Source organism: Lupinus angustifolius, chromosome LG12 (genome assembly GCF_001865875.1).
Source record: "Lupinus angustifolius cultivar Tanjil chromosome LG12, LupAngTanjil_v1.0, whole genome shotgun sequence".
NCBI classification, from domain to species: domain Eukaryota; kingdom Viridiplantae; phylum Streptophyta; class Magnoliopsida; order Fabales; family Fabaceae; genus Lupinus; species Lupinus angustifolius.
In genome coordinates, this window is record NC_032020.1 from 3216539 (window position 1) to 3231119 (window position 14581).

Below are 14581 nucleotides of genomic sequence, written 5' to 3' on the forward strand. Positions count from 1 at the left end.
AGGATTCTTTTTGAATAATATTGGCACTAGTAGCTCATTTTGATTTAGAGCTATATCAGATGGATGTTAAGACTGTGTTTCTAAATGGTGACATTAAAGAAAGATCTATATGGTGCAACCAGAAAACTTTGTGTCAATTGTCTCAACGTCTATGGTATGCAAATTAAAGAAATCCATATATGGCATTAAACAAGCTTCTCTTCAATGGAATCACAAATTTCATCAAGTTATTACCTCGTATGGTTTTGAGGCAAATAAAGTTGATGATTGCGAGTACCACAAGTTTAGTGGGAGCAACATTATATTCCTGGTATTATATGTCGATGATATACTGCTTGCTAGCAGTGATATGAGACTACTGCATTAGACCAAGATATTTCTAATGAATAATTTTGAAATGAAAGATCTTTGGGAAGCTTCTTTTGTATTAGGTATTCAGATACTAAGAGATTTCTCTCAAGGTATCCTAAGGTTGTTACAAGAAAGGTATATAGATAAAGTCCTAGATAGATTTGGAATGAAAGACAGTAAACTAGGGGATACCCCTACAGCTAAGGGAGGCAAGTTTAGTCTTGAACAGTGCCCCAAAATTGACCTTGAAAGACACGAGATGCAAAAGGTTCCTTATGCATCTGTAGTAGGAAGTCTAATGTATGTTCAAGTTTGTACTGTCCCAGTATAGCGTTTGTCGTGGAAGTTTTGGAAAGATTTTGAACAATCCTATAATGCATCACTAGAAGGCAGTCAAATGTGTTATGCATTACTTAAAGAAAACAAAGGAATACATGTTCACTTATCGGAGGTCTAAGAATTTTGAGATCATTGGGTACTCTGACTCCATTTTTTGGGTGTCTAGATAATAAACACTCCACCTCTGGATATGTATTTATCTTGGCTGAAGGTGCTATCTTTTGGAAGTCTACTAAATAGACGCTCATAGCTCCTTCAACCATGGTTGCAGATTACATAGTTTGTTTTGAAACATCAGACCATGACATATGGTTGTGGAAATTTTGTCATTGACTTACGTGTGGTTGATGGTAATAAAAGGCCACCGAGAATTTATTGTGATAGTAAGTTCATGGTTCTTTACTCCAACAATAATATGAGTTTTATAAAGTCAAAATTTATTAACATCAAGTTTCTGGTTGTTAAAGAAAATGTACAAAATAGACAAATTTTCATAGAACATATCGAGACAAATTTTATGTTAGTTGATCCACTAACTAAGGGTTTGGTACCTAAAGTCTTTCATGAGCTTATTGCTTATATGAGTATTGCTCCTCAGGATACCTTAGTTCAATGGGAGTCTATATGTTTTATGATTTACTTTGGATGTCATATATAATTTTATACATAATAAAGTTGATGGTTTATTGTTCTATTTTGAACTCGTGTATTGTAACTATTGTGTTACAATTAAGGACTTTGGATTGATCTCACTAAAGAAAAAAGAAGGACCAATTGGAAATAGACATGTTTAAGATCACATTTAATATATTGGTATGGTGATCATCATGGTCTAGTCATGTTTCAATGTGATGAAAGTCGTGATGGTTCCATAGTTGATATATAAGATGAGCCCGATTATATTAAAGAGAAGACTAAATATAAATAGCATACAGATGCGCACCTAAAGAATATGTGATATAATTGTTTCAGGAAAAATATGAAGCCCAAGTGGGAGATTGTTAGAAATTCATAATTTCTAATTAAGGTTGACATCATATATTTCATAAAATTATATTGGCTCTTTATTTTGGGTTACAAAATAAATGATTTAATTTCTCACAACTCATAGGACTTCTAAAATTGATAATGGATATGGGCTTAATGAGTGGATACCCAAACGGTTGACCTATCGACGATAATGGGAACTCTATAAGTTAACGCATAAGGAACAGTTATGGTCCCCAATACATCAAATCACAAATAGTTTTCACGTCTCCCCATCAGAGAGAAAACGAAATTCCCAAAAGGAATTAAAGATTTCATTGAGGAAGACCATCATGCCAAAACTCTATCAAAAGATACATCAAATTAGTAGATCAAAGAACATAGATTCAGGTATGACTTTGTATCCTTATTTTATATTATGTGTGAAAATCATTAGATTCAAGATCCTAATATTAATATTTCACTGATCATCAAGGAATATCTAACAATTAGTTGTGAGAGGGAGAGAAGTGGGGTTAATTTTGAAGAATAACTGTATATTAGGAAATGAGAATGTTTATATGATTCTTTTAGCACTATAAAATATGGCTACTATCAGTCCCAACTCCTAAGAATTATAAGAAAAGAATTGGTAATTTGGCTTAGAATTACCTCGGACATAAGAGGGTGGACAGAAAGTTGAAATATCCTTCTTTTTGGTGTGATTTTCTCAAATGACTCTAATGTATTTATAGAGTTGAAACTCAAATGACCATGAAAAAAACTGACCAAATCACACTAAACTAGGATCGATTGCATGGCAACAATAGGAATATATCTTCCCTAGCACAATATATGTTATTTGTTGATGAATTACAACAATAACAATAGTAAATGACATGACATACGCAAAGATCCCCATAGTAGAGTGAGAACTGAAATCGACACCACGCGTTTGGTAGTTAAGCTGTGTGCATGCTCATCTCCAATTTCAAAACTCTTTATAATTCTTGGGATAAGCCTAAGAGGTAACTTTCTATCTCTGAACATTTCTTAAATGTATGAAAAACTACTATTTTTTTTCCCTACTTTAGCATGTTTCAACCAGGAAAAAAAATCCTATCCAGGGATAGACAAGTTATTACTTCTTACTGTTAAAGTGTCATTTTTTCATACCATTTCATTGCTTATCTTTTCGCTCAACTCACTTCATCCACGTCAACACCCACTCACACTATTGTCCTATATAATAACCCCTCTCCCATTTCATACTCGTCTGCTCATCTCTGTTCTAATCTTTTATAGATAAGTATCCACCACCACCAGGTTCAGTTACCGGAGCACATCTCCAGAAATTTCTTCGTCGACGTAAAAATGACAGTCTCCATTGCGAGGAGGATATTTCGACGAGGATCGGCACAGTTTCGCTGGCAACACAGCCTTTGTCGGGCGGCAACAGAAACCAAAACTGAAGCCATCGCCTCTGCCGCCGTTGCTCCGGATCTTCCGGCGTTTGATTACTCTCCGCCTACATACATGGGGCCCACTGCGGAAGAGATCCTGGAGAAACGCAAGGAGTATCTGAGCCCTTCCCTCTTCCACCTCTACAAGAATCCGGTGAGTTCGAGCTACACCTGATTATCTCTTAATGGGTACATGTCTATCCCTTCCCAAATCAAACTCTAACACAATCTTATATTACTCGACCAATACAAGAATAAAAATGTTATTATAAATAAATAACACCCTAAGAATGTCACAATTATATATTGATAGTAATTAACAAGAAGGATGAGGCGAATTAAGTTTAGCGAAGTTCAAATCGTCTTTACTTAACCGTAGTGGAAGTGATGTAACTATAAGGGCTGATGATTGATGGATTCATGTTAGATGTGTCATTTTTTTTTGTTGCTAACCTTTAATTAATAACTCATGTTAAAAATATGAATTCTTTTTAAGGAATGAGTCTTAATGAAATTTGTTAAATAATAAAAATAAAACAAAAATATTTTATTAAATTATCACGAGGCAATAGTTAAAAAATATCTAAAAAGAAGTAATATATTAAGATTTGTACTATATATAGATCATAAAGAAATTAAAAAGTTTCATCATTCAAATAATAATTTTTTTTGTTTAAGGGTAATTCAAAACGTTAGCGCCATGAAAGTAAAACGTCCTAAAACAGTAAGAATGAGATTTTAGAAAAAAGATATTTGGTTTGATTTATCATTTTCTATAGTTAATGTAAAAGATAAATAATGCTTAAAGTAAATGCATGAATGTGATGGTTGCTTTTTCTTCACGTTTCCAATTTATTTTCCTTCCGGATATACTATATTAGTTTTTGACATCAAACAAAGAAATCGTTTCCGTGAAATCATCCTTCATAAATAACACAGGTCAATTTTTCTGGCTGAGACACATGTCATTTTTGTTTTTTTATGTCATGACCCAAAAAACTAATATGACAGATAAAATGTTTTATATTTTATATGAATGGTGGATGAGTTGCTGACAGTATAAAAAAATATCTATATTGTTAAATATTAAATCCACATAAAATCCATACACTTTATTTTTTTTGTCAGGTTAATAACAATAATGTAATGTGGGGGTGAGGTGCAGGTGAACATAGTGGAAGGTAAGAGGCAGTACCTGTTTGACGACAAAGGAAGGAGGTACGTGGACGCATTCGGTGGGATTGCTACGGTGTGTTGCGGCCATTGCCACCCTGATGTGGTGGAGGCCATTGTTAATCAAACAAAACGGTTGCAGCACTCTACCGTTCTCTACCTCAACAATGCTATCGCTGATTTTGCTGAGGCTTTGGCTTCTAAGCTTCCTGCAAATCTCAAAGTTTGTTCCTCTTATTTTTTGATGCAATTTGAAAATATTATGAAATTGTTTTTTTACGTCAGGGCACGGCACTTTTCGGATTTATTTTATAAATCTAAAGAGTATCATAAAAGAATCACACCGTAATATACACATTTAAAGAAATTGATTTAGTAAAAAATAATATTATCAAATATGTACTCAGAAAAAACACGTTAAAAAGCTTAATATAATTTCATAAGACATTCATGTGGGTTGACAACCCAATTAGAGTATGATATAATGTAGTTGCCCTTTTCCTATTGATGTAAAGTGAAGACTTCATCTTTACATAAATAGGAACACATCAATTATTTTATAAAGTATGTCATTTCATGAATTATAATTGATTAAAAAATGTATTTAAATTAAAATTTTAATTATTAAATACTTTTTGATTAACTACAACATAACACATAAAATTATATTTTATGGGATAAAAGATATGCTTCATTTATCGCATATAGTATGATTAGATCTTGATTGTTATTGAAGGACTTAATTATGGTGAGAAAACTTTTATAGTGAAATTTACTAATTTTAAAATCCTTACGGATCTTGCAAGCTTGTTTTAGAAACTGCATCTTACTCATGTATGTCAGGAGATTTTTATTTATGAGTTATAATATTCTTTTATGGACTAAATAAAAGAAATATGTAAGTGAATTTGACATCACATTTTAACCCAAAACCTTAAGGCATTAGATCTATGAATTCATTCAGTTATCTACTCTTTAACTCATCCATTTTGCATGTAAGATTTTTTCATTTACACTTGGATACCCAACTATGCTTAACTAAATACATAATTGTTAATCTATAAAGATAAGCAAACTTTTATAGCAATTTGTTATGTGTCAGATACCAAGTTTTGTTAGATGTTATAATTATAATTTATGATACAACTGGAGTATTTTGAATTATAATTTTGAAATGCTTACAATTTACTCATTCTATGATCGATTATAATTTGGTGTGTTCAAATCACATTATGACTAGGCGTCAATGAAAATTAAATCCTACAAGTTTTTTACGAGCTAAATGATCATAAACCTGAATAAGAAGTCGCCAACTTAAAACAAGAGGAAAGATTGACCTTTATTTTCCTGTTTCAAATAGACTTATATGCTTTAATGATGTTTATTTAGAGTAATGATTTTTTTTTGTCATTTTCAAGTTTGTGATAATGCAAGTCCAAAAAAGTTATGTCTATCTTGTATAATGGGAATATGGGATGCCATGCTTGGTGTGGGTGGTATCATGGCTAACACATGATTTCTATCAAACAAATAATGTGCATGTCATTGTCAAACGATAAAGTGTCCTCCACTATATATAAATAGAATAAATAAAACCTCCACTATCAACCCTTGTTACTTTCATCAAAAGACAAATATCTTCTCTCAAAACAATATTGCAAATTATTAAATTTTAGTTTCCGCTAACAATACGGATGAAATGAGTATGTCAAAATCTTGACGTTCTTGTATATCAAACTTTAATTTAGTTAATTTTTTGAAGCTGAAGCTGGCTCAACTAGTGTTTTATTTTTTCTTAAATTTGTTACCATGATATGAGGGTGATCCAATGCACGAATCTCCAACTTAGTATAATATGGAAAAATAGATATATACACAGTCTTATCCTAAAAGTTGAGAGATTGTTCTCATAATTTAAATATGTAACTTCATGATCACTAAACATCAATTTTAGTGTTGCATATATAATAGAAAAATAATTAAATGTGAATTAATTGAGATACGCTTCATAATGAGTGTATCTTTTAATTTTAAGATAATAAATGAAGGTCTTGTATATTATACATAGGTGGTATTTTTCACAAATTCTGGAACAGAAGCAAACGAATTGGCGATAATGATAGCAAGATTGTACACAGGGTGCCATGACATAATATCTATAAGGAATGCTTATCATGGGAATGCAGCTGGGACAATGGGCGCCACAGCTCAAAGCATCTGGAAATTTAATGTAGTACAGGTAAACAATTATATCTATACACAAGGAATTTACTGTAATATTTAAACTCATGTGCAAAAATTGCTCTCCAATTAAAATAAAAAGTGATAGTAAAAATGTTAAAAATACAAAACTATTTCATGTTTACTGTGTATTATTGACGGCGTCCAAATAAAAATCATTCATAGCCCTTTATCCTCAAACAATTTTTTATTTAATTTTTAGGCATTTAATCATTGATATATCACAGAGAGTTGATTTAGTTGATTAAGTCCTAATATATGGTGGTTGATTGTTCAATGCATATATTTCTAATTATGATTTAATATGTATATACTGGCAGTGAAAGTATTTTTTACACTGTCAACAAATCATTCACAATTTGACTTATCAACTATCATTGACTCTTAAACAAAAGTAATATTGATCAATGGTGGATGATATGCTGACAATATATCAGTGCACAAATTGTAAACTCTTCTGATTAATGATAAACTCGATAACTACAAGTATGTAATGGAGTATGCATACATTATTAACAATGTATATATTTATTAGTTTAGTATAAAAATTAGTGTAAGAAAATGTTAGATGATGGTTGTCATAAGTTCACTTAATTAACGACCAAGTTTCAACTTTAAACCCAACCATCTGCTGTATAAGAAATAAAAAAACCAACTTTCCACGTGTATAATAGCAACATCATTGAGGAACTTAATATTAGTCTTTAGAAACTATAAAGTCCCATATCAGTGCAAGTGCCGTGTAAGAGCGTCTTGATATGAAAGTGAGGTCTTGTGGACCATCCTTTAGCAAACAATAATATCACATTATCTTGCCATATGAATCGGCATGTTTCATTTAAGACGTAGGATGTCATGAGGATAGGATAACACGGTCAAACCGATTCAATCGCTGATAAAATTTAAAGGACAGTCCTATCAGTTTAATTGTTGCCTGAATTTGAAAATAGTTATGATTTATAGTATTATCCAAATGAGAAGTTGAATTGTTTTGAATAGAGAAAATTCTGAACTGATTGTATAAATTCGGTTAAATTAAAATAACCTAAGTGAATCGGATGGTTCACTTAAAATAAAATAAAAAAGTTCAAACTCTAGTCAAATGTTTTGTTTTACTTCAGTCCAAAAAACATGGAGAAATATTACTCAATATAATTATACTTAATTATTAATTATACAAAATTTTATATTTATATATAATTATATATTGAGAGAAGATTCAGTTGCTCTAAGAGTAAGTTTAGAAAACATACACTACATCTTAGTCATTGGATTTCCTTATAATGAATGGTTAAAAGTGGAGTAAGTTTTTTAAACTTATTATTGATGTAAGTGTATATATTTATAGATAATTATTAATCATATATGAAATCATCTAATCCGACCAAAAAAGTTAATCCTTTAAATCATTTAAACTTAAAATGAATTCTCTTCTAATTTTATGTCTAACTTTAATTTCATAACATTATTATGTGAGGAGTAAATATCACAAAAAGTATCATGTATATTTCTTGTTGAGAAGGAAAAAACGTGATAGAAAAAACATATATACATTGAAACAATAATGATTTTTTACACTTTATAAGTTATATAATAACATTATTGAACTTTTAAATATAAATGAACGGGAATAATATGATATATTATATATATAAATCTTTTAAATTAATAGTATATATACATACTCCAATCAAAACCAAAATTACTTTCACATCTTTGTAATCAAAATTCTCATATTTTGCTTACGATCATATGCATGATATGAAAATTGATTCTCAAATATTTAACTCACTAATTATCAACACGCTTCTTCACTGTTTCTAATAGGCATTACTTTTGCCTTTTCTAGAATAAATTGGTTCAGATTATGCTTTGCTTTCTAATTTCAGTGACTTGTAAATTGTAATGCTCATCCAATTTGGCAACCACGTGAATTTAAAATGTAAATAAGTGTTTGGCTAAAGTGGTTTTCTATTTAATTTTTTTAATGCTGGTGTTGCCAACAGAGTGGTGTTCATCATGCATTAAATCCAGACCCATATAGAGGTGTTTTTGGTTCTGATGGAGAGATGTATGCTAGAGATGTCCAAGAAATTATTAACTTTGGAACTTCTGGAAATGTTGCTGCCTTCCTATCTGAAGCCATACAGGTATACTCTCAAGCATATAAAAAAAGAGTGAATTTTTCATCTAAACAACAAAAATTACAACTATTATTGTCTCATTGTTAATTTCCCCTTTTTTCCTGAAATGATTCTTGCTGCATGACTTTTTTAATGAGGAATACCAAGATATGATATAATATAAAATGCTGCATCTCTATTATTGCAAACCTGTAATATTCATTAGAGAAAAGTACTAATAAAGAAACATCCTTCATATTTTATCATAGTAGGTCATTTTAAGTTACTCTTGCAATAAATAGATTCATTCCCTTTTATACTTATATCATTATATTGTACTGCCTATATTACTTGTTACAATTAAGTAATTAGTTATAACAGCTATTAACTACTTATTTATTATTTTCAGACATAAAATATCTTATTTAATAATTTATGATGAGAATTCATTTTGTTGCATCCTATTGTGAGACATAAATATGTTTTTTTACCCAAAATATATTAAAGATGTTTTAATCTCTATAATTTATATTTTAGACTTAATCTTATCATATTCAAAAAATTTGGTTTTAATCTATAATGATGGTATGATTTTCACCAATATATAATATGGGTTAAGGGTGAGCTTGAGATGAGTTGAGATGAGTTGAGACGGGTTAAGCATGTCCCTCATCTGTCCCTAAATATTGATCGGGTCAATTTTTGAACCTGAACCCATCCATAATTAGGAAGGGACACGTGATGGACGAATCTAAAATAAGACGGGTCAAGATAGGGACGAGTCCAGATTGGAAAAGGACAAAATGACAAGCCCATATTTTTTCCACGAATCTTTAAACATACACAATCAAAATTATCGCAATCTGTATATAAACTCAATTAACACCTGCATCCCACATAAATCAGTATATAAACTACAAAAGTTCACACAAAAATGAATATAATAATTAGTTATTAACTAACTCTTAAGTGTCGTAGTGTCCTTCACTCTCGTCGCAACAATCATTCACTATCCAAGAGAATTAAACAATGAAAAAAAGGTAAGGAATAAATATCATAAGTGGTGTGAACATGTTGTGTGAGCTTATAGGTATTTGAGTCATGTGAGCTCAACTTAATAGATATTGATAGGTACTTATTCAATTATTCTTGATATATAACTATAAGGGACACACCAAGTGACCCGAACCAATCTTTTGTTGACAACGAGTCTGTTCCTTTTAATCGGGTCTGTCCTTTTTTATTAATTTGGACGGGTTAGACTCTTCCCTGAGTCATCGGGTTGAGGCAGGTATATGGGTTGAGACGGGTATACGGGTTGAACCGGTTCCTGTTCACCCTTAATATGTGTCATACTAATTGATAAAAACATATATAATTATTTTAGTTTTCTATCTGTAATGAAGTGGTTTATGTGTTTTTTGTTGTAAAGAAAGACAACCTGATATTGTTCATGTTTATGACAGGGAGTAGGGGGCATCATTGAATTGGCTCCTGGTTACTTGCCAGCAGTGTACAGTAGCATTAAGAAAGCAGGAGGGCTTTGTATTGCCGATGAGGTTCAGTCTGGTTTTGCTCGCACCGGTAGCCATTTCTGGGGATTTGAGACCCATGGTGTTGTTCCTGACATAGTCACAATGGCCAAGGTAAGTCTTCCATTAGTGTAAGGGATCTTATAAGTTGTTAGAGCTGCATTTTTTAGATGTGTTAGAATGAGATAAAATGTTTGGCCTGTAATGGAAGTGTTAAAAGTTGGTAGCAAAGAGAACTGAACATGACAATTTGTTGCTTTCTGTTTTGTCCATGTATTAAACACTTCCTAAGTTGATTAGTTCCTTTTTTGGTCCCTAGCTATGTATTAGTAATTAGTGTATAAACCCTTACTTTAATAATGTGCATGGTGATCTTAGTCGACCAAGGGTATGTTTGCAATTCAAGTTTTGGAAATAGATGAAGGAAAATGAAAGGTTTTAGGATCATTTCATATTTGTATTTCATGGCTCTCAATCCTTTTTCTCTCCTCCATTATCAACCAAAACAACTCCCAAACAAACTGGTGGACCCGTAATTACAAAGGTATACCAAAGAAAAAGGAAAGAGAGAGAGGGAAAAAGGGGAACAAATGCAAATAGGTTAGTTACACATGTCTCTAACAAACTGGACACGTGGCAGCAAGAGAATGGAAAGGAAGATTCTAAAATCAGAGGGAAAAGTGAATAAGAAGGTAGAGTGGGGGGAATAGAGCAGGCAAATATTTGGTGAAAAGAAGGAGTGACCACTATCACTAGAGTAAAGGAAATCATTTCCATAGTACTGTGTATTTTCTTTTTTGCACTTATTTTCATGACATATCCTTGTACCTTGCAATTTGATCTTGGAAGTATTACACTAATTTTCTGCACAATTATTGTTTCATTGGTTATATTTCTATCTTAAATTCTTCTGGTATCTATCAATTGGTTTCAGAGCTCCCGATCTTGGGGACATCTGAATGGTATCAACAAGGATGGATAATAGACTAGAAAATGTGGAGAAGCGGTGGGAGGGAATGCAAGCTTCGCTTTAAGAAGCTTTCCGGTTACAAATGGAGACGTTGATGAGGATGGTGACCAACTAGTTGGAAGAAGAAGTAGGGGAGATAAGGGAGTTGGGGAGAGAAGGCATGGGGGAAAACAGTAACAGGGGAAGGAGGTCGCAGGGAGGGAAACCGGGGAGAGGAGGAAATAAGGAGGAATGACAGAATTAAGAGAGTGGAAGTTCCTTATTTCACCAGAGAGGACCCGCACGGCTGGGTGTATCGGGTGGAGCATTATTTCGAGATCAATTACATTCCCGACAATGAAAAGGTTCTCACAACAGTAGTCTGCCTCGAAGGAAAGGCGTTGAACTGGTACCAATGGTAGGAATCTCGGATGGTGGTAACGGTGAGGTGGCCTATGTTCCGGCAAGCTGTTATGAGTCGTTTTAAGGAAGCAACGTCGGACAATCCGTATGAAACATTGATGGGATTGAGGCAGAGAGGATCCGTCATGGAATATCGAGAACAATTTGAACTTTGATCTGCTCCATTGCGTTTTGTGGATGAAGAATACATGAAGGGGGTGTTTATGAATAGATTGAAGGAGGAAATCAAAGCGGAGGTGAGGTTGATGAGCTCAGGGGACCTTCACGAATTAATGGAAACAACACACAAGGTGGAAGAAAGGAATAGGGCTTTGGGGCGTTCACATCGGTATTAAACCCGAAATAGTGGAGTCGGGTTTACCCGAATCGCTTTACTGGGTCGATGGGTCGAGGCCCAAGAGCACAAAAATTCCAATTTTGAGGGAAATCAAAGTTTTGGGCCGATTGAAAATTCCAGAGCCCAATTTGTGCAGTCTGAAAACTCCACAAGCACGAAAAGAGGAATGGCATTTCAAGAGGGAGAAAGTTCCCTTGCACTAAAGAGAGGAATAGGGTTCAAAAAACTTACTAAGGAGGAAGAAAATGAGAAGCGAAGACGAAATCTTTGTTTCCGGTGTGACGAACGATATTATCCTAGTCATGTGTGTTGCAACAAACAACTTCATGACATCTTATTAGGACAAGAAGAAGAGAAAGAGGAAGTTGACAAATCGGGGGAGAAGACAAAGTTATTTGAGCTGGTGGGTGTGGATATGATATTGGGTTTTGAATGGTTGAAAAGTCTGGGGAAATTCAGTGCCGATTTAGCACACTACTTGCTGGAAATTCAAGACAACGGTAACATAATTGAAGTCAGGGGAGACCCAACCTTGTCTAGAATAGTGGCATCGGTAAAGGCGGTCATGAAGGAGATGCACAATGAAGCGGAGGCATATTATATCGAATTTGGGATGATGAGCATGTTATGCACTGAAACAGTGAATATTCCGCACAACTTGCAACCCATTGTCGAGGAGTTTGAAAATATTTCCCAGGAGCACATAGATTTTCCACCAAGGAGAGCTTGTGATCATGCTATTATGCTTAAAGAAGGGTCAGACATTCCGCACATACATCCGTATAGACAGCCCCATACTTACAAAGAATAAATTGAGAAATTTGTGAAAGAAATGTTGACCGCGGGAATGATTCGGCCGAGTGTGAGCCCGTTTTCAAGTCCATTGATCCTTGTGCGGAAGAAGGACGGGGGTTGGAGATTCTGTGTGGATTATAGGGCCCTGAACAATGTCATGGTACCCAACAAATTTCTGATTCCGGTGATTGAGGAGTTGTTGGATGAGTTGGGAGGTGCCACATTGTTTTCTAAACTGGATTTAAAATCTGGTTACTATTAGATTAGAATGAAGGAGGATGATATCCCAAAAACAACATTTCGTACACATGAAGGTCACTATGAGTATGTGGTGATGCCGTTTGGGCTCACCAATGCTCCATCCACTTTTCAAGCTCTCATGAATGATGTTTTTAAACCATATTTGAGAAAGTTTATGCTTGTATTCTTTGATGACATCCTAGTGTATAGCAGAGATATGGGGGTACACTGTGACCATTTAAGGGTGGTCTTTCAAACACTCCGGGAGCATGTGTTATGGGTAAATTACAAGAAGTGTTGTTTTGGTGCGGAGGAGCTTGAGTATTTGGGGCATCTCATTTCTAGTCAAGGGATCCAGGCCAACTTGGAGAAGATTTCAGAAATGACACATTGGCCTTGTCCAAAAGACATTCATGGGTTGCGAGGATTTTTGGGTCTTACCGGATACTACCGACGATTTGTGCAGTACTATGGCATCATTGCAAGGTCTCTGACACAACTGTTGAAGAAGAACCGATTTCAGTGGTCAGCGAAAGCTCAAATAGCCTTTGAAAAGCTAAAAACATCAATGGTAAGTTTGCCTACGCTAGCCTTACACGATTTTCAGGCACCGTTTGAGATTGAGACTGATGCTTCAGGATTTGGCATTGGGGCAGTCCTTATGCAACAAGGTTGTCCTCTAGCTTTTGTAAGCCAAGCATTATCTGAAAGGGCCAAGCTGAAATCAGTGTACGGAAGGGAACTAATGGCCATTGTATTTGCTGTTCAAAAGTGGCAACAATATTTGTTGGGCCACCATTTTGTCATTTGGATGGATCAGAAGAGCCTGAAGTTTCTGTTAGAACAACGAGTATTGGGAGGCGACCAAATAAAATGGGTGACTAAGCTGCTCGGGTTTGATTACGAAATACAATATAAACCAGGTTCGGAAAATAGAGTGGCAGATGCGTTGTCTCGGGTGATGGAATGCAACTCCATTTCCATGGTCACTAATGTAGATTTATTGGAGCTGGCTGATGAGATTCTTGCCGATGTGCTGCTGTCCCGACTTATACAGAAGGTAGCCCAGGACCCTAAATCTCACCCTTCATACTCACTGGCTAAAGGTTGTTTATGGTATAAAGGACGGTTGGTGCCCGCATCCCTCTTTTGCTCGTAGAATTCGATGCGTCTCCATGGGGAGATCATTCAGGTATAACCAGAACTTATAAACGGTTGGCTGTTGTATTTCATTGCGCAGGTATGCGACGTGATACTGAGAAATTTGTTGTGAACTGTTCCCTTTGTCAACAAAACAAGTATCAGGCACTTAAACCAGCAGAAGGCTTGACAGACGATTGTGAATTACAAGTGCTGCCCAAAAAAGTATTGGCTAGTCGTAAACTGTTGAATGGTCACACAAAAGTTTTACTTAAGTGGACTGCGTTACCAGAACATGATAGTACTTGGGAGGATTTTGAATCAATCCAAGCCACTTTCCCTGATTTCCACCTTGAGGACAAGGTCTTACGAAGGAAAGAGAGTGAGGGAAAAAGGGGAACAAATGCAAATGGGTTAGTTACACATGTCTCTAACAAACTGGACAGGTGGCAGCAAGATAATGGAAAGGAAGATTCTAAAATAAGAGGAAAAGGTGAATAAGAATGTAG

At 34.3% G+C, this 14581-nt stretch overlaps 1 protein-coding gene across 1 annotated transcript in view; it reads left to right on the forward strand.

Moving 5' to 3' along the window:
• Positions 2915–14581, forward strand: part of LOC109361536 (alanine--glyoxylate aminotransferase 2 homolog 3, mitochondrial-like) — a 13955-nt gene continuing 2288 nt past the window's right edge. Inside the window, exons 1-5 of the mRNA XM_019607018.1 lie at positions 2915–3273; positions 4285–4515; positions 6361–6531; positions 8540–8683; positions 10123–10302. Coding sequence (XP_019462563.1) covers positions 3031–3273; positions 4285–4515; positions 6361–6531; positions 8540–8683; positions 10123–10302 — 969 coding nt within the window. The 5' untranslated portion in view covers positions 2915–3030. The remainder of the gene's footprint in view (positions 3274–4284; positions 4516–6360; positions 6532–8539; positions 8684–10122; positions 10303–14581) is intronic.